The sequence below is a fragment of the Chaetura pelagica genome, unplaced genomic scaffold, assembly GCF_000747805.2.
Source record: "Chaetura pelagica isolate M959 unplaced genomic scaffold, ChaPel_1.0 scaffold420, whole genome shotgun sequence".
Lineage (NCBI taxonomy): Eukaryota > Metazoa > Chordata > Aves > Apodiformes > Apodidae > Chaetura > Chaetura pelagica.
Window position 1 is genome coordinate 142,771 of NW_009951919.1, and position 20,585 is coordinate 163,355.

Sequence of the window (20,585 nt, forward strand, 5' to 3'; positions counted from 1 at the left end):
ATTCTAATGTTAGAAAACTTTTAGCCATGAGGATGATTCTGTCTTGCAAAATTAGTTTGCATTAAAGGTGCTCATAGTACATTACCCAGAGTAACAGAGAAAACTATCATCTTTGAGATTTTATTTATCTAGTAAATACACTTAATGAATTCTCGTGGCTGACAGCATTTCTTCTGGAAGTGCCTGCTTTTTTAATTTAAAATCTTTTAGCTTCTTTAGGAACAGATTTTGATAACCTGCCTTCTTTGTTTAATTAAAGTACTTCTAGAAGCATCACTGAAACCTGGGAGCACCAGTTTTTCTAGAGCTGCTTGATTCCCTTTTGGATGAGTTCTCTTACCGACTGTTTGCACAAGTGATGCTGAGAGCTCTCCTGTGTTTGAGCTTAGTAGGCTTAAAAATCACTATTAGCAACAGAAACCCCACAGAGGAGAACACATTTCGCCTTTATTAGAAAGCTCTGGTAGGAAGGTGGAGGGTTATAATGTTAATTGCCATCTAATCTTTATCCATGACCAGTGGGTTTGGCTGTGCTTGGTGTGTAGGTAACTTGGTGGCAGTGACGGATGCACGTCTGCAGGGTCTCAGCCAAGTGCTGTTGCTCTTCCACCACGGTATGCATGAGATGAACACTGTAATTTTTCAGTGGTGTTGATCCTGCACTTTTGCTTAACCCAGTTCCCTATTTTGGCATGGCATTGTTTTAACTTCTCTTTTTTTGCCTCCTAGGTCTTCTTGTGGGCACATTAGACGTGGTTTTGGATTCCAGTGCCAGGGTCGCCCCGTACCGTATTCTGCACCAGACTCAGGACTCTCAAGTATACTGGGCAGTGGCCTGTGGTATGTAGGGATGTAATCCTTGGTGGGAGCTGGATTTGTGTTACTCTGCTGTCTGTTTGGTTTAGAGGGTCAGTTACCCCACATGGGAGTATTCTGTTAGTGCTCAGGAAACATTGTAGAGCTTCTGGTGAGGGAGTGGAAGGTGCCAGAAATGCCAAAACTTCTCAGTGTTGTTTTAAGCTGTATCTTAGGAACTTAAGGCTCTGTAAAAACTTCAATTTCTGCAGGTGTTGTGAATTTTCTTTCTTTCAAGGTGTATGTATTTTCAAGGTCATAGTGAAATTGCTCAGAGAATGAAACCATGACTATAAAGTTGCAGTGGGATGATAAGCGTTGTGCCAAAATCCACTTACCAGGAGCATGGTACAAGGTGGGAATATGTAAGGTCTTTCTAGGTGCCAAACACTCTTTGCAGAAGGTCTTTACCATCTTGATTCAGTTATTTTTTGGTGGTATTTCTGGCTTGCAGTAGACATATTGATATTCTATATCTGTAGAATACATTACAATATTTAAAAAAAAAACCATCAAGGATCCTTGGCCTCTTTTACTTGAGAAGTGTAACTTCTGTATTAGAATACCATGGCACAACCTTCAAATCGCTGGTGGTGAACTTTGATTAAGGCTTGAAGTCCTGCTGGTTGCTAAAGAGAAAATATAATCAGACATATTTGTTAGACCAACTTTGTTTATAGTAAGAATCTTCACTTCTCACTTTGTGGCTGAGATGTAAAATCTGAGCATGAGGTCATAATTTGCTAAGCCCACAGATGTAGATGTCTTTGTTTTCCCTGTTCCCATTTTCTCCCCAGGCAACCAACACAATGTTCCCCCTTGCAGAGCTACTTAAATTCTGCAAAGAGAGGTTTAGAAATTGCTGTGTTTCACAGAAACTCAGTTTCCCTTTTGAGGAAGGAGGACACAGAGAAGAAGAAAAACAAGAAACAAAATGGCAGGCCAGAAACTCCATGGCAAAAAGCAGAGTATTTAGTGGCCACATAGGATGCAAATCTGAAATTTTATAGTAAACTGACACTCAATTAATGTGTTATTTTTGTACAGTTTCAGGAGTGCTGTAGTTGATAGCCTCTGTATCTCAGTTACTTTTAAGTAAGGGAAGATGGTAAAATGAGGCTACAGAACAACCAAATGGAGTTTGATACGTTATTATACCCAAGTAAATATATTGTCTTCATTCAAAGAATTGTTTGAATAACATCTGGCTCTCATTTTCCTGACAGAGTAGGAGTATTGACATTCACTTGAAGTTATAAAATGTATATGTCTCTCTAGTTGAAAAATATGTGTATTTTATTTACAACTTACCATGTGTAAATACCAGTGGGCACCATTCTGGTCATGCACACAGCTTCGACTTACCGTGCTTTGTTCTGACAACTCTGTTTGTAGGAATTGCAGAATTTTCCTCCTTCATGTATGTAATTCTCATGTTGGTCTTAGAAAGACACCAAATATTGAGGCCTGGCTTATTTTAGCAATTTCTCTGTTGTCACTTGGTGAGAGATGCAACTCATGAAACAAAGCAAGACACAGCAACTTTTATTGTTGATGGACCTGAGGGATTTTTTTCCACAACCAAAGCATCCTATAATTGATCGGTTTAGAATACCAGGAATTCAAATAGTACTTCTTGTCTGGAACATAAGAATTCTTTTTGTCTGGGTAGAAAGCTGGGTTTGGTGTGCACTGGCAGACAGGATGATCTGTTGGTAGTGTGCTGATTATCCTTGGTGGCAGTGGAGACTTTTCATTGGAAACATAATGTTGGTGGACATGAAATATCCTCAGTGTGTATACAGTTGATATGTTTGATTTCCTGAGCACTGTTTGGTAATTCTTAGTTTCCTGCTATGAACTTGGAGGAAAAAGGACCTTGATCTGATTTATTTTTTTGCCTTGCCCTTCCCGTCATCTTTCACCCCTTCCATTAGGATCATCTCGCAAAGAGATCACAAAGCATTGGGAGTGGCTGGAGAATAACCTACTGCAGACTCTGTCCATCTTCGATAATGAAGAAGATATCACCACCTTTGTCAAGGGCAAAATACATGTAAGTGACATGTTTCCCTGAAGGACTTCCAGATCCTGAGAAGTCACGGGGAGGTGGTTTTAAGAATGCTTTATCCTTGTGAGAGAGGGAGTGAGAGCTCCATGGCAAAACTTCTCTCTGCTCCATTTTCAGATGTACATACATTTGGAATTGTCATGGAATGCATGCAGTATTATCAGCATCATGATACAGTCACAGCACTGGACAAATCTGTTTGGGGGGGTTATGAGCAGTAGGTCTCAATTAGCTTAGGATTCCCCCACTAATTAAAATATAATACTTCTTTAAAATCCTTGCTGATTATACCTTTGATACAAAGAGAATGTTTAAGAAGGGTTCATCTAGCAACAAATAGAGGAGAGAGAATTCAAGCTTGCAAGCAATGTACTTGCCCTGCCAAGATGGTCTAAAAGGCCTATAGGTTGTTAAAGAGCTTCCACCACCTTCTGAATCAGATGGATGTCTCTGCTTGTTGTGCAGTTCACACACTTCAGATTCCCAGCCTACAAATTCTCCAGAGTAGAAACTTATAAATACAATCCTTTACTGAACTGCAGCAGTTTGAGTCTCTTCCTGTACTCCAGTCAGATTCTTTGTGGTTTCTATGTGTGAGAGAGATTGTGGTCAGTTGTTTTTCCTTCTGGTCAGTCAAGCTCTGACAGACTGTAGAGTTTTGCCTTTCCTGGCAGCTGATCATCCTGTTTAAGAAGCATGTTTGCAAGTGGAAGTAGACTTCAGTTCTGCAGGGTGTACAAAGTGTTACCAGGCCAACTGTGAGAAACTCAGTGAGATGTTAAACGTGAATCCTTGCTGCATGTGTTCAGGTGTAGATCCCAGACTCCTCAGCTACCTGACTGCTCTTTCTACATGTCTTAACTGTTTCTTTGAAACAACAAGGGAAATGATAACTGCTGGGTCGTGTTTCTTCTCTCTGTCTTTTGGGTTCTTCTGTGACCTTTTGCTGTGTTTGATGTCTGTCAGCAGGCACATTCCCTTCCATTTCTTCTCTCTCTCCTTCCGTGTCCTTTCAGGGAATTATTGCTGAGGAGAACAAGAATGAGCAGCCCCAGAGTGAAGAGGATCCAGGTAAATTCAAAGAGGCTGAACTGAAGATGCGGAAGCAGTTTGGGATGCCCGAGGTGGAGAAGTTGGTCAATTACTATTCCTGCAGCTATTGGAAGGGCCGTGTACCCAGGCAGGGTTGGCTGTACCTCACTGTCAATCACCTCTGTTTCTACTCCTTCCTGCTGGGCAAAGAGGGTGAGTTACAAGTCTGCTAGGTGGGACTTCTTTGCCATTTCCCACAATCTTTTTGATGCAATTGATCTGTTGTATGAACTTTTTTTTTAAGCTGACAGGTTTTTTGCCTTTTAGGAATCCCTTGAGCTATAGCTCAGCACATAGATCAGTCCTTGCACTCATAGGCACTTCAGTGATGCTTAGACTGATTGCCTGAGTCATTTTTCAAAACATTTCTTAAGTTGCTCAAGTTTTACTTCAGCTGGATTAGGGAACCAAGCAATATTTTGACTTTGAGTTTTATTTGGAACGAGCACCAGGACCCAGTATTTACAAAGCTTGAACTCCTGAGTCAAAAGCTGATTTGCTGGAAAGAATGAAAACTTGAGTAATTGTAGTTTAAGTTTGCTGGATGGGAGATGGTCCTTTTGGAACTGCATTATTTATAGTCTAGTTAATCCCAAAAATTACTTTCAAGTAGTTTTGGAGAACTCAGTAAAAGTATAAAGAAAAGAATTGTCCTTGTGTAAGAGGGGGAAAATGCTGCTACACTGAGAGCTCACTTGCTGCCTGAGCTTCATTTCTGATTGTTTGTTGTGTTGCCTCAAATTGTAATCATAGCTTTTTTTAACCTTTTTCCTAGTTACTCTTGTGATCCAGTGGGTGGATGTGACCCAGCTTGAAAAAAATGCTACACTTCTGTTCCCTGAGTGCATCAAAGTAAGCACAAGGGACAGTGAACTTTATTTTTCCATGTTTCTCAACATCAACGAGACATTCAAGCTGATGGAGCAGCTGGCTAACATTGCCATGCGGCAGCTACTGGATAATGAGAGCTTCCTACAGGACAAGTCCCTCCCAAAACCCAGGAAGCCTCTTAAGAACATCTCTGCATTAAAAAGGTATATGTTTCCAGCAGTGAGAAGGCAGATAACGGGGGATTGTAATAATAAATCTGCACTGCTTTGTATCTTCCAGGTGCCACAGGGGTTTTGTCACTCTAGGGGCTGTATCACTTAGGTCAGTCATTAGCCCTCTGCCTATTCTTATTTTTTTCTTAATTTCCATCCTAAATTGGCACTGAATTCATACACAGCCCCATGCCTTTCTCCTGTGTGACTAGGCACTGGCAGAGGGAGTTGTCAACTTGAAACTTGAAAATCTTTTTTTAAAAACAAAAAAAAAGAGGAAGAAGAAAATTACATCAGCCCCTTTGTCTGAAGTTGAAGATTTATAAAAAGTAATAGACATTTGTATTGGAATAAATCCTTGTGCTGGGGTTTCAGAATCTGATGCAAGATTGAAGCTTTGCAGATGCACTTGCATATTGTGTCTTGTATTTCAGGACACACCTTGTCAGTGAAGCATTTCTGAAGGCTGAAAGAGGAGTCAGATAAGGGGTGGCATCTCAGTTAGAGAAATGAATACTAAGAATACACAGCACAGTCTGAAGGTTGTGATTGGAATGGACATGTAACATTAGTGTTTGGGTGGGTTTTTCAAGTGAGGAAAGATCTCTGGGGACTCCTCTTTACTTTTCCGCAGAGACCTGGATGCTCGAGCCAAAAACGAGTGCTACCGTGCCACCTTCCGGCTGCCCAAGGACGAGTGCCTGGATGGACACACAGACTGCACCTTGTGGACACCATTCAACAAGATGCATATTCCTGGCCAGATGTTTGTTTCCAACAATTACATCTGTTTTGCCAGCAAAGCAGGGGAGGCCTGTCATCTCATCATTCCTCTCAGGGAGGTAGGGATTTCTTAGCTATATATTAAGACTGTCTTGACCTTCCCTGTCTGCGGTTTGCTTCAAGCTTTTGTGTGGTGCTTTATAGGTAATGGAGAATCTGCTAGATCCATATGTCTCTTGTCTTTGTCTTCTAGGTGACAATAGTTGAGAAAGCAGATAGTTCCAGTGTCTTGCCCAGCCCTCTGTCCATCAGCACTAAAAGTAAAATGACCTTCTTCTTTGCCAATCTGAAGGACCGGGATTTCTTAGTACAGAGAATCTCTGACTTCTTGCAGAGAACACCATCCAAGAAACCGTGCTGCAGTGACAAGGAATGGAAGTGGAATTTGGCTGATCCTGGTTGCGAGGTACTAAGGAGATAGCTGGGAGAAGCATTTGCCACCTTTTCAGAGAAAAGTTCCTTATTGTGTGTTAACAGTGCTGGTTACCAGCAAATTATGTCTGTTTGCTAGATAATTAGCAGAGGAGGGAGGCTGTCTGAGCTCAGTGCTCTGTGTTCTGTTGTTCAGGAGGTTCCAGAGCTGCCTTCCAACAGCCCCCTTGCCGTCAGCCCCACTGCTGCTCTCAGCAATCGACCTGTCAGCTTCTCTGCTGGGGAAGTGCCAACAGCCTCACAAGGATTGCTCAAACTCTTCAGAAGAAATTCCGAGGAGCTCTTGGGACCCAAAGGAGTAAATATTATTTTTAACTTAAAACAGTAAACTATAGATAGTTTGCAGTAGGTTGCACATTTCCTGTCCTGCTCTAAGACTCTGAAAATGCATTTTATCTTTGCCCAGTCCTGCTTTATCACTTCTGTGTCTGTCACAGTGATAGTGCTGCAGAGATGTAACCTGACCCTCAGCTTACTTTATCAGTACTGAGATACCTGAGTACCTGAGATAATTGACCAGAAATGGGTATTACTGTGCTTCTGGGATGTAGGTTTATGACTGTGAAGAACTTTTCTTTAGATCTAGGAAGCAGAGAACCAGTATCTCTGCTTCCTAAAGTGGAGACCATGCTTCCATGGTCTTAGACCATGGTTCTGCTTGCATTTATTAGAGATTTGCAAGGTGTAATGCCCTTGCACAGCCCATGTTAGTGTTGTAAAGACCTGACTTTAAAGCAAGGTCAGAGGTGATTCAGAACAGTGTAGATTAGCATATATCCTCCTCTTCAGCAGGAAGAAAAAAGGTTTTAAATGTCACAGTGCCTTTCTCTTGTGAAGTGTAGCCCTGAGTATAGCCAGAAATCACATGTCCTACAAACAAAAACTGCATTAATTTCCTAAAACAGCCATATTTCTTCCTGTGAAGGCAAAGGAGAAGATGAAGGAAGAGTCCTGGAACATTCATTTCTTTGAATATGGGCGAGGGATGTGTATGTATCGCACAGCCAAGACTAGGGAGCTGGTTCAAAAAGGAATCCCAGAGAATCTTCGTGGAGAGCTGTGGCTTCTTTTCTCAGGTAAGAGGTTGTGGATACTTTGACAGCATGAATAAACTTTCAGCACATCTCAGATGAAAAGATAAAAATTTTAGCTCATTTCAGAACAAATTAACCACAGGTTAACTCCACCTGAATTATACTTCATGATGGTTTTGCTGCAAATGTGGTGATCACATTCCTGAGATTACTGTTCTTATGAGCATTGTGAGGCTCTTTGTCCTCCTGTGTGATTCAGTGTTGGTACCTAGATTCTAAAATGATGATTTAACAGTGAATTTGTTACTATACTTTCATACATATTGGTAGTTGATGAATTCATATCTAACTTCCTGGCTGCCTCTTCTCTGAAGCTGTGGGTGTAAAATCTGTATTCTAAAGCTCAGGAGATGAAGCAGTGTTTGTTTGTCGTTACAGGGGCTTGGAATGAGATGGTGACTCATCCTGGTTACTATGCAGATCTTGTGGAAAAGTCAATGGGAAAGTACAATCTTGCTACAGAGGAAATTGAGAGAGATCTGCACCGTTCTATGCCAGAACATCCTGCCTTCCAGAATGAGCTGGGAATTGCTGCCCTCCGGAGGGTCTTAACAGCTTATGCATTCAGAAATCCAACAATTGGGTACTGTCAGGTAAGAAGGTAGACAGACCTGTTAGTCCTGCACAGTAACTGTGACTGACTGGGCCTTTTCTGCACTTTTTGTTCAGTTTCCAGCTTTTCCTTTGTGCTGTTTATGTGGTGGTTTGAGAGTAGGAAAGAAGTGGTGACACTGCAAGATATCTGAACTGTCCTTTGGATACAGCATTTAAATTGACTTTGCATATTTGTGTTAGGTATAATAACAGAGTCTTTTCTTACTAGTTTTCCTGCTGGAGCTTTCCCTAGTTCAGCCAAAACATCTGATTTCATTATAAAAAGGCAATTAAATTGAGTAAGTGATGATGCTCATGGGCAGTATTATTAAAAATGAAGCCAGTTGCTGGTTAGGGAAACAACTTGTTGGAAATCCAGATTCATTTTGTGTCTTGCTCTGGTATTAGAGGTTCTCATTGTGTTATGACCAAATTGTTACAAAGCTTTGTATGAAAACTTTGAAAATTATACTTGGTCATGTTGATTAATGAAAGTGCTTGACAAAAAGTACTTGTATTATTTGCTGCCTCACAGACAGAGGAACTGAAACAGGAAGGTAAATTGGCTGAATGACATCAGTTGGCTCAGATAGCAGTGAAAGCTGGAAATGGATGTGACTTTTAGGGACAGTTTTATTGTATTCATGCTTTTTAAGTCTAGCTGGTCTGTAATGACAAGGCTTTCATGAACATCTTCATGTTTCTCTCCTATATCTCCATATTTAACTCTGCTGGCTCCTAGGCTATGAACATTGTTACCTCAGTGCTGTTGCTGTATTGCAATGAGGAGGAGGCTTTCTGGCTTCTGGTGGCTTTATGTGAGCGGATGTTGCCTGATTACTACAACACAAGAGTAGTGGGTGAGTCTTTGTCAGATTCATGCTGGAGCCTGGATTTTCAGCCCTAGGTGGACCAGCATCTCTTGGGAACATTGTGTTGTTCAGAATTAGTTGAATGTGATGTGCTTCAAAGATGATGAAGCACAACTCCCTTCCCTTTAAAGTTGCAGGTGTGTGGTGGAGACATAGGAAGAGAAACTACAGGCTGCCCAGGCAGTAGTGCCACCTTGTAGTAACAAGGAAGATGAAGTCCCTAAAAATTGGTAATGGGGGACCATTAGCACTAAGGAGGCACCTCTAGAAGAAAATGACTGGGTTATTTTTTCCCAGCTGAATTATGTATTAAACCTTTGGATTGGGCCCCCAGGAAATGTTAGTGAAAGCCCTCCTTTATGGGCTTTTAAATGTGTCTGTATAAAAGAGTATAGTTGGATGTAAATGCCATAATATCAGTAGTCCTCCACCTCTCCTTCCAGTGAGAATGCACAGCTCAGTGAGAGGTTCTGCATGCTCTGCAGTGTAGGAGTAGACTCTGTCTAAATACTTTGTTATTACTGAGAACAAGGAACAAATCTAAATAAATATGTTAATTTTAGTTCTTATTTTGAGAGGCTTACATGAAATTAAAGTGGACTTTCACTATTTTGTCTAATAATTGACCAGCTTGGGCATAGTAACATGGTACCACCAGGGTGCGGTACCGTGATGCCACCGATTTCAGTTCTGCCATTGAATTTTTTTGTTTTCTTAGGTGCATTGGTGGACCAAGGCATCTTTGAAGAATTTACACGAGAGTATCTTCCACAGCTGTCAGAAAAGATGCAAGACCTGGGAGTGATTTCCACCATATCCCTTTCCTGGTTTCTCACTCTCTTCCTCAGTGTCATGCCCTTTGAGAGTGCCGTGGTCATCGTCGACTGCTTTTTCTATGAGGGAATCAAGTTCATCTTGCAGCTGTCGTTGGCCATCCTTGATGCCAACATGGAGAAGCTGTTGCAGTGCTGTGATGAAGGTGAAGCCATGACTATTCTGGGCAGGTACCATTCATTGTTCTTATTTATAATTGAAGAGTAAAGGTGCCTTTTAGTCGTCATCTCTTTCTACCCAATTCCATGACATAGCGGGTCTCAGCTAACACTCTAGGGTGCAACTTGAGCTCCAGAGAGGTTTGCTATTGATTTCTACAGCAGCTGAAATGTTTGGCTCAAGCATGGAGGAATCCCATATTTCTGGAATTGTTTGCTTTGCAGCTTAATGCTTTCCTGCTTCTCAAATTTGAATTTGAACTCTGAAGGGTTATTTCTCTGAAATTCACAGAACAATTCAGATTTACTATTAAAAACTGATCCAGGCAGGAATCACATTCTAGAAACATGAAACTTGCTCAAGCAGGTATCTCCCAAGTGTAGTAAATGTAAAATTTTTCTTGTTTGAAATGTGAATCTCTTCTATGTGAAACAAGGTCTTCAGCTTATTACTTGGAGCCCACTTGAAAAAGAATAGCTATCCCCAAAATAGGGTGAACATGACGTTTAAGTCAGATACATTGTGGGTGGCATTGCTGCTTAGCTGAGAAAATGTAATTTTTCCTACATGTTTAGGTTAATGATACAAAAATCTTGGGAATTATGTGTTTAGGATATTACTGCTTTTTTTGGACACTAATCCAGGAGTCCTGCATCTGCTCTGCTTTTTCCCCACAGATATTTGGACAATGTAGTTAACAGGCAGAGTGTCTCTCCCCCTATTCCCCACTTGCATGCCTTACTGACAAGTGGAGATGACCCACCCCTTGAGATTGACATTTTTGAACTCATCAAAACATCCTATGAGGTAAGCTTCCAGCTTAGTTTTTGCCCAATAGATTTTTTTTTTTTGCTTACAGCTGGGTTTATACTTTGTGCAGCCTGGATCTGAACAGTGTTCATAGCTTGAGGTGCTTAGGGAGTGTAGGCCCAGCCCATTGTTTCTCACATTTTAAATGAGAAGACAATGTTGTGGCTATTGTGGATTACAAAGAGTCTCCCCACTACCCATGGAGACCAAAACCAAGACTGCAAGTAGGTAAATGTTACAGACCAGATGTTTCTTCCTGCTTTGCCAAAAAAATTCCTGTTCTTACTTGTATGTGATGATAGTGCTGAGGAGTTGGGGAGGGATATTCAGGGTAAAAAATTTGATGTATACTGGAGAAACATGGAAGAATTGCAGTTCACATGCACAGGAACCCTGTTCTGGGATCCACATTATAGTACTGTGAAGGTGGCAGTGTTGTTGAACCATCTCTGCACTGGTGGAGATGGACCTCCTTGTTCACACTGAGAACAAACTCATCAGAAATTTGTATCTGAATGATGGAAAGAACCACAGGTGAGAATTGGTGTTTGACTGTTCTCTGCCACACTGGTGAATGTGGATTCTTTTTATCTCCTGCTCTTCATCCTGTCCCCTTCCAGCCACTTACAGTCAGGCCGCTGTCATTTTGCTGGGCAAAATGGGTTTGTTTCTTCAAATCTGCCAACTCTGTTCTTGGTTTCTTTCATAAAAAAGAGTGTCACCAAATTCATCTTACTTGCCTGACCTAGTCTGTAGAAAAGCCTGTTGAGTTTGGTGTCTCTAGCTGAATCTCCTTTGGGTCCTGTTAAAAGCCAGATCTGGAAGGAATGACAGCCTGTCTATCCTCTTATCTCTCACAGTACAGGATCTGTATTTGTCAGTCCTGACAGATGCTTTTTCAGCTGTTCTTTAGAAACCTCTGATGTAGGATTTCTCATGAATTCTGAATGACTTCTGTTGCAGGACAGGGATGAATAGGGAATAGAGCTCAAGTGTTTCCTCACTTTTTTGCTTCTAAGAGTTTCAGGCCATTTCTGAGGGGATAGACCACTTGTTAAGGAATGTGTAATTGAACAGAGGGTGTTCTTGTTTTCTTTCCTGTGGAGATGATATTGACCTGGTCTGCTTCCTTTCTTGTAGAAATTTAGCAATTTGAAGGCAGATGACATTGAACAAATGCGTTTTAAACAAAGGCTGAAAGTGATCCAGTCTCTGGAGGACACAGCCAAGAAGAGTGTGGTATGTGACTTCCAGATTGAATGTGCTACCAAATGGAATATTAATGGAATGTGTTTTCCTGTAAGCATCTAGAAAGTCTGTTCTGTAGCAGACCAAATTTTAAGTGACTTAAAGAATTGCAATTCATGTGAAAAATGGACCTTCTGCCTGGAATAATGGATTTTCAGTTTTCTTCTTCGTATGGTTTTGGTTAATCTAATAAAAAGGATTTAAGTGTTTGGGCTGATTGAATAAGATATTTGGCATGGAGGGAGATGAAAACTACTTGTAAAGGCCTTGTAATCATCTCCACTGCCTGCTGCTGTCTGTTCTACTGGTTGCCTGCAATCTTTGAGAAAAGTTAGCTGGCATATAATTATTTTCCTGCCATTTAGAGAGTATACAAGTGCTTTGGGAAATCATAGAGAAGGGTTCATGGCCAAAGGGGAGTATCCATATCCAGTGCAATTATCTCCCATGTCTTAGGTGGAGAATCTCTTTCTTTCAGTGTTGTTTCTCAATGCATCTGAGTCAAAGATACAAAGATAAAAACAAGAGGGAGAGGCAACACAGTCTGCACAGCCAGGTCTGCATGAACAGGAAATAAGAGCAGTAATTTTTTCTAGCTACTCAAAATGTCAGCAGTTTCTGCTTTACCAGAAACTGTCTTTCTGACCTGTTTTCTCCCTAATTATAGGTCCGAGCTGTGTCTAGTGACATTGGTTTCTCTATTGAAGAACTAGAAGAGCTGTATGTAGTGTTCAAGGTAAGAAGCTGGCAGAACGTGTTCTGACAGAGAACAGGTACCAAAATAAATTGAAAGGGAAGCAATTACTTTGCTTGGGTTCTTAATCCAACCTGTCAGAAACAGGTGTGGAATTCTGTTACACATGGTTATATATGGTGCCAGTGAGATGGGCCCTATTACTGTCCAATTGATTTTATTTTCTTTTTTTCCAAAGATGGCCAAAACATATTTGCAGTACTTGAATGATGCTGATTCAGTGGGATGGGGTGTCACATAGCACTTGGAATAGGAGCTAGAATTGACTTTACCTGAATTTTTCTTCTCAAGTTTGCCATTGATGTTCTCTGTTATTGTGACAAAATCATTAAAATTCTTTGCCTCTATTTGTCAATGTATGTATTTTTAAAAGAGTGATCTTACCCAGCTGTGGTTAACAAGTCCCATAAGACTTTGGACAGATAGCTGGGATTGCTGCCTCTGTTAAACTGCCTTCTGGAGATAAAAACAACTTCCAGATTATTTCCTCATGACTGAGTTGAGCTCTTTGTCACACTGTGATGACATGACTAGACAATTTTCCTTCACAGGAATCACTTAGTAATAAGTTCAGTTTGTATCAGACATTTTTGTTACTAACCCCTAGGTTAATAGTTGTACTACTTGCATTGTTTCATTTAATTTTATTGCCATCACCCATGTTTACAAAGTTCTTTATGTGTGGTATCTGTGTCTTCTGTGTGGAGAAGTGTTGGCAATGACTTTTGCAAACCAATATTGAGAATCAGTTTTGCACACTGGCTGTGAACTCAGTGGCACTGTGCTTAGTTGTACAACCTGCACCTTCCCTTTGCATTAACACCTCAGTGTCATTTTGTTCAAGCCCGAAATGGTGGGGTTTGTATTTTTCACTTAAAATTGTTCTTGATGCTTTTTATGTCATCCCTGTCTCCTTAATTTCATAGATTTTGTACTGAAGTAACGCTCGGAATAGCGGGGGAGATGAAGTGTGTCCTGAAATGTCTCTCCTCTGCTTTCTCTGTGCTATTCCTGACCTCTAACAATGTCTCCATGTGGATGCCTGTAGTGCAGTACAGTCTGACCTGGGAATCCCTTCCCTCCACAGGCCAAGTACCTGATGAGCTGTTACTGGGGAAACAACCGTGCTGCTGCTGCCCGCCGGGATCAGAGCTTGCCCTACCTGGAGCAGTACCGCATCGACCTGGAGCAGTTCCAGGAGCTGTTCATCACCCTGACCCCCTGGGCCTGTGGGGCCCACACCCCTGTACTAGCAGCACGTTTGTTCAGGCTTCTAGATGAGAACAGGGATTCCCTCATTAACTTCAAAGAGTTTGTGACCGGGATGAGTAAGTGGTGTTTTTTGGAGGTGATGGAATGGTGCAAAAAGTGTTTCTGTCCCTTTCCAAGCAGAGAACTAAAAGAAGGAAGTGGTGTTTGCACCAAGGGAGGGTGGCAGCCTTACAGGAAGGCTCAGGCAGAACAAAAGTTGCCTTTTTGCTGCTAGGCAGCCTCCCATTTTGGGGAACGAGGTGGCAGACCAACGAGATGCAGCTTTGCTGTAGATATCTTTACTGCTTATGCACAGGGCTTTGTGCAGTTAGCGTTTTTGCAGGGCATGTGAACTCATTCTGATTTGAGCCTGTGAGCAGAGGGTGGTTCTTCATCCTAACTACTGTTTTCTTAACCATTTATTTTTTTTCTTCACAGGTGGGATGTACCACGGTGACCTCACTGAAAAACTCAAAGTACTTTACAAACTGCATCTGCCTCCTGGTAAGTGATTGATTTTGTTTATTGCTGCTGTTGAGCGTGGTTTGTTCTAATATGCAATTGAAAAGGGATGCCTCATGAATTTTGCTAATGAAGTGGGTGATAATGCTGTTCAATTAGCTTAGAATTCCTAATGTTTCCTTCTCTGTAAATACAGCTCTGAATCCAGAGGAGACAGAGTCTGCTTTGGAGGCCACGAGTTATTTCACAGAGGATGTTACAACAGAAGGTAACACGACACTGATGCCTTCACCTGTCAGTTGAGACAGGAGTTGCAGCACAAATCCATGTGCTGTGAACAATTAGTTTTTTGCAAAGCGTGGTCTTGTGGTGGCAGTATATTAAGATTGCAGTGTGTTTGAGTTGGCTGTCTTTGTTGCTTGATGAGAAAGAAGTTTGGAGCTTTAACTGCTCCGTGCCGGGACCCAGCACCCTCTAAAGCACAGTTACAGACTTCTGAGGAGCAGCAATGTGCTCTTACCAGCCTGTCTCCCACCATGATGCAGGTTTTTCATGCAAGTCTCATTGTCTCTCTTCTTGTTTTTGTTTCCTTTTCTGTGTCTATGTCTGGCCTTTTCTTCTGTTGTATCTGGGATATTGTCCCCTCAACTCCTTTTTCTGCTGCTCAAGTATCTCCTTTTGTCTCAGAGCTGGATTTCTGCCTGCACTGTGAGTCTCAAGGTCAGTCCATGGATCATGTGCATGCATTGAGCATGGCTATAAAGCTGATCTCATCTCCCAGCAGCAGTGTGCTGGTTTAAATACCCTGGAGTTGCTGCTCCTCTCTCATGACACTCCCACTATGAATACAGTGCTATAAGTAATGAGATATCTCTCAATATATTCTACCTATTAAGTTTCAGTCTTGGTCAAAATAGGTTTTGTCCAGCTTCTTTCAGTGGAGTTTATCTCACTTTGGAAGCTGGCAGGTGGAAAATACACTTGGAGCAGAGTGGGAGGAGGTGCTAGGCTTGCTGGCCTGGGTAGGTGATACCTGTGCCTCCTCCACAGTCCTCTAATTTAAAAGAATAAGGATGCACACCATTGAACTATAAAGCTGTTAGAAAACTTATTTACTGTATTTCTTAAAATACAGTTCTAGGCATGGTCAAATGGGAGGACAAAGTATGTCATTTGTGCAAAGTATTTACCAAAATAGAATAATGCCTAAAAACCCCAGTATTAAGTAGTTGTGCTGTTTAGTGTTAGATGGCTGAGTCTGAGCTAAGATTTCCTATGAAGTTCAGTGACAATATAGGGAACCAGAAGCGAAGTTGTGAAGTTAGACTCTGCAGGCCACTCCCAGAGTGTCTGCTCAGTCACTCAGTAGTGCCGAGTGTAGATATTAGTCACATATGTGCTCAGTGGTGGTTTGGGTTTTTTCCATTCATTACCTTGCTTTGGATAACTGAATTTCTTTGTCTTTAAGCCATCACAATGCTTAGCTGTCCTTCATATCTGTGTTTCACCCTTTCTGTTAGGAGTCCTGCCTTCTGCCTCAGCTCTGAAACCCACTTTTTCAGTGTGGCTCTTTATCCAGTTCATCCCATTGGCTTTTTTCTTCCATCCCGTTCTGTTCACTCCTCCAAATACAAAGCAGGAGTGTGAGATCTAACTTCTATTAAATTTATTCTTGTACGATTTTAAATTGTAAGTTGTCTTATGTTCTTCATGTGATGTATTGCTGAAAATCAGCTATTAATCATTCTTTTCTAATGTCATAATTTCTTAGAAACCCAAGAAGATAAAGGAAGGAGAAATGAGAATGGTCCAGAAAAAGGTAATTACATCATAAACAGACCACATTCTAGTCTTGTCTCACATTATGATCTGTTCATTGTCCTTTGTTGTATCAAGGAGACTTTTCAAAGTGCTCCTCGTGGGCAGAGCTAAAGAAGGAAATAAATCTCTCTTATCCCTTACAGTCCTGACTCTTTTACATACCAAGGTCATGACATTTGTAAATTGTTTGGTAAGTTGTCCACTCAGAGAGTTCATTTATGAGAAGTCAAGCTGACGCAGCAGTGTTGAAATTTTTGCTCTGCTGAACTGGATCAGGTAAACCAGCAGAAAACAATGCAGCCTTCCTGGGAGATGCTTTCCTGAACTGTCCATAGAACCTGCTTCCAGCATGATTTTTGCTGGTACAGCACTCACTTTAAGTCTGAAACCATTGAACACCTGACATTAAAGGCTTGTTCTTGCCTTCCAGAGGAGAAAGGTACCAGTCCACAGGACTATAGATACTACCTAAGAATGTGGGCCAAGGAAAAAGAGTCCAAGAAAGAAACCATTAAAGATCTCCCCAAAATGAGCCAGGTAAGTATATATGAAGGCTTCCAATTGGATGACTGACAGCCTAGTGGGGAGTTCAGCAGTTTGTGCAGCCATTTGTCAGCAGGCTCACTCCTTGCCTATAGATTGCAATTCTGCTCTAGTGAGCTTCAGAAGCCTCTAATTCCACACATCTTTGTTGAATTCCTTAGTGGACATGGACAAACTGCTGTGTTTCCACCAATCAAATGTATTTGACTATCTGCCTCCCAGTTTCTCCTGTAAGAACTGCAATCTCTTTTCCCTCCAGAGCAGTATGTTTCAAATACTCCATCAGTCATAGAAACTTGTTTGGCTCTTTTGGTTTTTCATTGCCTTGAGTTACAGCTGCTTGGTGGAGAGTGAATAATGCAGCTACAGGGAAGAGTCTGATGACTGGTGTGATCATTTCTGTCTCTAACTTACTTGATGGGTGCTATTTAAACCCATTTGGAAATGCTTAGAAGCTGACCACAAAAGAGCAGCAGGACAGAAGTTTTCTGGAGGTTTTCTCAGATATGAATATGTGACCATCTGTCAGAAACCCCCCCCCACCACTCTGAATTTGCTAACTGAGTCTCAATGTAGCTGCTACAGCAGAGAGAGGAGTTTGCCTGTATTGGACTGTTCTGAATCAGTAGAATAATTGCTGCTTACTTGGTGGGAAGGCAGGTAATCAGGGAGTCAGTCAAGATGGTGCCTGTTGCTTCAACTCAATGAGCATCCAGACAATGCAGACCAGAGAGTTGGATTCAACAATACTTATGGGTTCCTTCCAACTTGAGATATTTTATGATTCTATAATCTACCACTGTCAACTTTTTTCAGCCTGAAGTATGGTTTTTTTTTTTTTGGTCTTGTGTCTTTTACAGGAACAGTTCATAGAGTTATGCAAGACCCTGTACAACATGTTCAGTGAGGACCCAGTGGAGCAGGAGCTGTACCATGCCATTGCCACTGTAGCCAGTCTCCTTCTTCGAATTGGGGAGGTTGGGAAAAAATTCTCCAACAGGCCCATGAGGAAGTCTGAGGACTGCAAAGCAAACAACAGCCAAGATCCTGTGAGCGAAGAGGAGTCACCGACATCCGAGCAGAGTCAGAATTCAGCAGTGGAGCAGCAACCCCAAGCTGACCAGAAGGAGAAGACCTGCGGAGATGCTCAGCCTGAAAAAACACCGCAGGAGAACCAAACTCTAGGAGATGGGTCAGGGGAAGGACAAGGCTCTCCTTTACAGCTGCTATCAGATGATGAAACCAAAGATGATATGTCCATGTCTTCCTACTCCATGGTCAGCACAGGCTCCCTGCAGTGTGAAGACATCGCAGATGACACGGTCCTGGTTGGTTGTGAAGGCAGTAGCTCAGCTGCCAGGTATGGTAGTACCATTGATAGTGACTGGTCTATCTCCTTTGAGCAGATCTTGGCTTCCATGCTGACAGAAACAGCCCTTGTAAACTACTTTGAGAAAAAAGTCAACATTCTCCAGAAAATCAAAGATCAGAAGAAGGTAGAGAGGCAGTTCAGCTCATCCAGTGACTATGAACTTTCTGCTGTGTCAGGGTGAACTCAAGAAAGCAGGAACTGTCTTTAGAAGACAAAACAGGGAGATAATGTGGCAGATGGCTGGATGGCTTGGTATTTTGTGTTTGGGGTTTGGTTTTTTTTGTTTAATCCAAGACCAGTAACTACACAATTGCAATAGATTCCAATCGATAAGGGGCTTCTGACAGTGACTGTTTTGTGTAGGTGCTTTCTTTGGCTACTCTGGCTGACAGAATTAGATTTACATTCTCGAGAGCCATTAGAACCTAATAGCCCCTGACATATAGAATTACCACCATAAATTATGCATGTCTGCCTTTTGCTATCTTACTTTAATGAAGTTTTATTTCAGATGATACCTGCTCCTTGCCCTTGTTTGCTGTAGGTTCCTGGGTAACTTGCACAGCAGATGCAGCCTGGCTTGAAAACCATGTGCACCTCTGGCTGCCAACCTGAGAGCTAATGCAATGTAGTCAAGTGCTATAGGACCCTGATCTATAAATAGTCTTGTAAGTTCTTCAGTGCTGTTCTGTGACTCAGCAGCTGTCATGCAGATGTGCCCCACTGCTCCCAGCATCCCAAGGTCTAATCACGGATCTACAGGTTTCTTTCAGATGTGATTTTGCATTTTCATAGTGTGTGATCACTTTCTTTCTCCTTCAGCATTCAGGAGTTTTCAGACAAACCTGGTTTTCTAGCATTTGCTTTTCTAATTCTTTGAAAGCCACTGGTTTTAGTTTGGGAAGCTACAAGCTCCTTGATTTCAGTGTTGAGGTGATAGTGAATCAGTCTAAGGGCTGGTGACAGTCACAATGAGTGATTATGTTCTTAAATTAGAAGTCAGTGAATCAGCATCAGCATCACGGGGCAATGACATACTGGTCTGCTGAACTTTCCCCTGTCAGTACAGAAAAGTTTCTGTAATTGTTACTTACTGATTTTCCATTTTTACCAGCCTAGTGATGGGTCCAGTTGTTAGGAGGACCCCTGAGAACACTCTGACCCATCAGCCCTGGCAAAGGCTTGGGGCAGGACCATGTGCAGGAGGAGTGTTGTGCCACCTGCAGCTGCTCAGTGTGTCCTTTCTGACCATCCCTTGTACAAAGAGTCTAGCAGTGGATGTGCCCTTTGAAACTGCTGCACATCAAAGGGCGTTTATACCTAAAGAGGAAGAATTTGAGGCAGTGTGGCCCTCTGCTATCAGCCCATTGTGGAAAACCTCAATAGACCTCTTTCCACTGAGAGAGAACAACTGGGAACTGAGCAACTGCTCTTTTAAATCAATTCAGAGCAGGAGAAAGTAAGAGTTATCCTTCTGGTAGTAGAGGAAGGAGAGTTACTGCTGTTCCTGCAGATAAATTCATCTCAGCACGTTGGCACCTGCCTTGAGGGCTGGAGCAAGAGATGTGGCTGCTGGGCCAGAGCAGACCCTGCACTGAAGGGCTGGGGGCAGCTTTTGGCTGGCACTGGGGGTGTGAAGGATGGGAAGGACATACGTGGGTTGGATGTTCCCATTTAACACTACTTGGTGTGCTACTCAGTGTTAATTCCTCCCTTTTACATTCTCTGTATCTGTTCCTAGCTGGTCCGTATTTCTGATTTCTCTGCCTCCTCTGGCCTGTGTCACTGGAGAGCAGCCATTAGTAAATACTGCTTTTACTAATTATTCAGTAATTTATTGTAAATTTTTTTAAGTACCAATAATACATGTGATTTTACACTGTCTGTCTGTCTTACCTGTCATGTACTCAATAAATGAACCAGAATCCTACAGGCTGTCTTGACTGCCTTTTATTTCTCTGAGCCCATAGAATACTGTTTGTCCTTTCTTCCTGGTGATTATCTAAAAAAGCAGATGTAGTGTGACTGGAGTCTGCCTGCCTAACTTTTTATTTCCTTCTTTCTTTTCCTACCTTTTTTCTTCTTTTTTTATCCTCCTTTTCTCTTTTTCCCCTTTCATTACCACTCTGTATTTACTTCACACAGCCTGACGAAGCTCCAGGTAGGTGCAGACGTGGCTGTTGGTTCTGCAGCTGCAAACACGCGGTGTTTTCCCCCAGAAAACGGGTTATTGTTTAGCACGAAGCCCACCCGAGCCCCCTCTCCCGCTCCCGGCGCTGCTTTCACCCCCCCGGGAGGGCGGCTCAGGCCGGGCCCTTGGCTCTTCCAAGAAGCCCCAGAGCTGCTGTGACCCAGCCCGTGCCCGGGCTGCAGTGATTTGCCCCCATGGGTGGGTAAAGACCCGCTGCCGGGAGGAGGGGCCGGGGGCTCGGGCGGACTCGGGCGGAGGGGCCGGGCGGACCGCGGGACCGAGCGGCGCGCTCGGTGGTAGCGGG

General features: G+C 42.4%; 2 protein-coding genes across 2 annotated transcripts in view; both read left to right on the forward strand.

Annotated features, from left to right (window-relative positions):
- Window positions 1-725: 725 nt before the first annotated feature.
- On the forward strand, window positions 726-18,271 carry TBC1D9B (TBC1 domain family, member 9B (with GRAM domain); the record flags this gene model as incomplete). Its single annotated transcript, XM_009995533.1, has 21 exons — window positions 726-840; window positions 2,793-2,911; window positions 3,943-4,171; window positions 4,794-5,052; window positions 5,696-5,903; window positions 6,038-6,250; window positions 6,413-6,574; window positions 7,202-7,352; window positions 7,749-7,963; window positions 8,707-8,824; window positions 9,555-9,840; window positions 10,507-10,636; window positions 11,780-11,878; window positions 12,555-12,623; window positions 13,729-13,969; window positions 14,331-14,396; window positions 14,551-14,622; window positions 15,024-15,074; window positions 16,126-16,173; window positions 16,606-16,712; window positions 17,579-18,271. Coding segments are annotated over 21 exons (3,651 nt in total), but the record flags the coding sequence as incomplete, so codon positions are not given.
- A 2,204-nt stretch (window positions 18,272-20,475) lies between these two features.
- The window catches only part of LOC104386871 (chromosome unknown open reading frame, human C5orf45), a 4,873-nt gene continuing 4,763 nt past the window's right edge, over window positions 20,476-20,585 (forward strand). Inside the window, exon 1 of the mRNA XM_009995546.1 lies at window positions 20,476-20,479. Coding sequence (XP_009993848.1) covers window positions 20,476-20,479 — 4 coding nt within the window. The remainder of the gene's footprint in view (window positions 20,480-20,585) is intronic.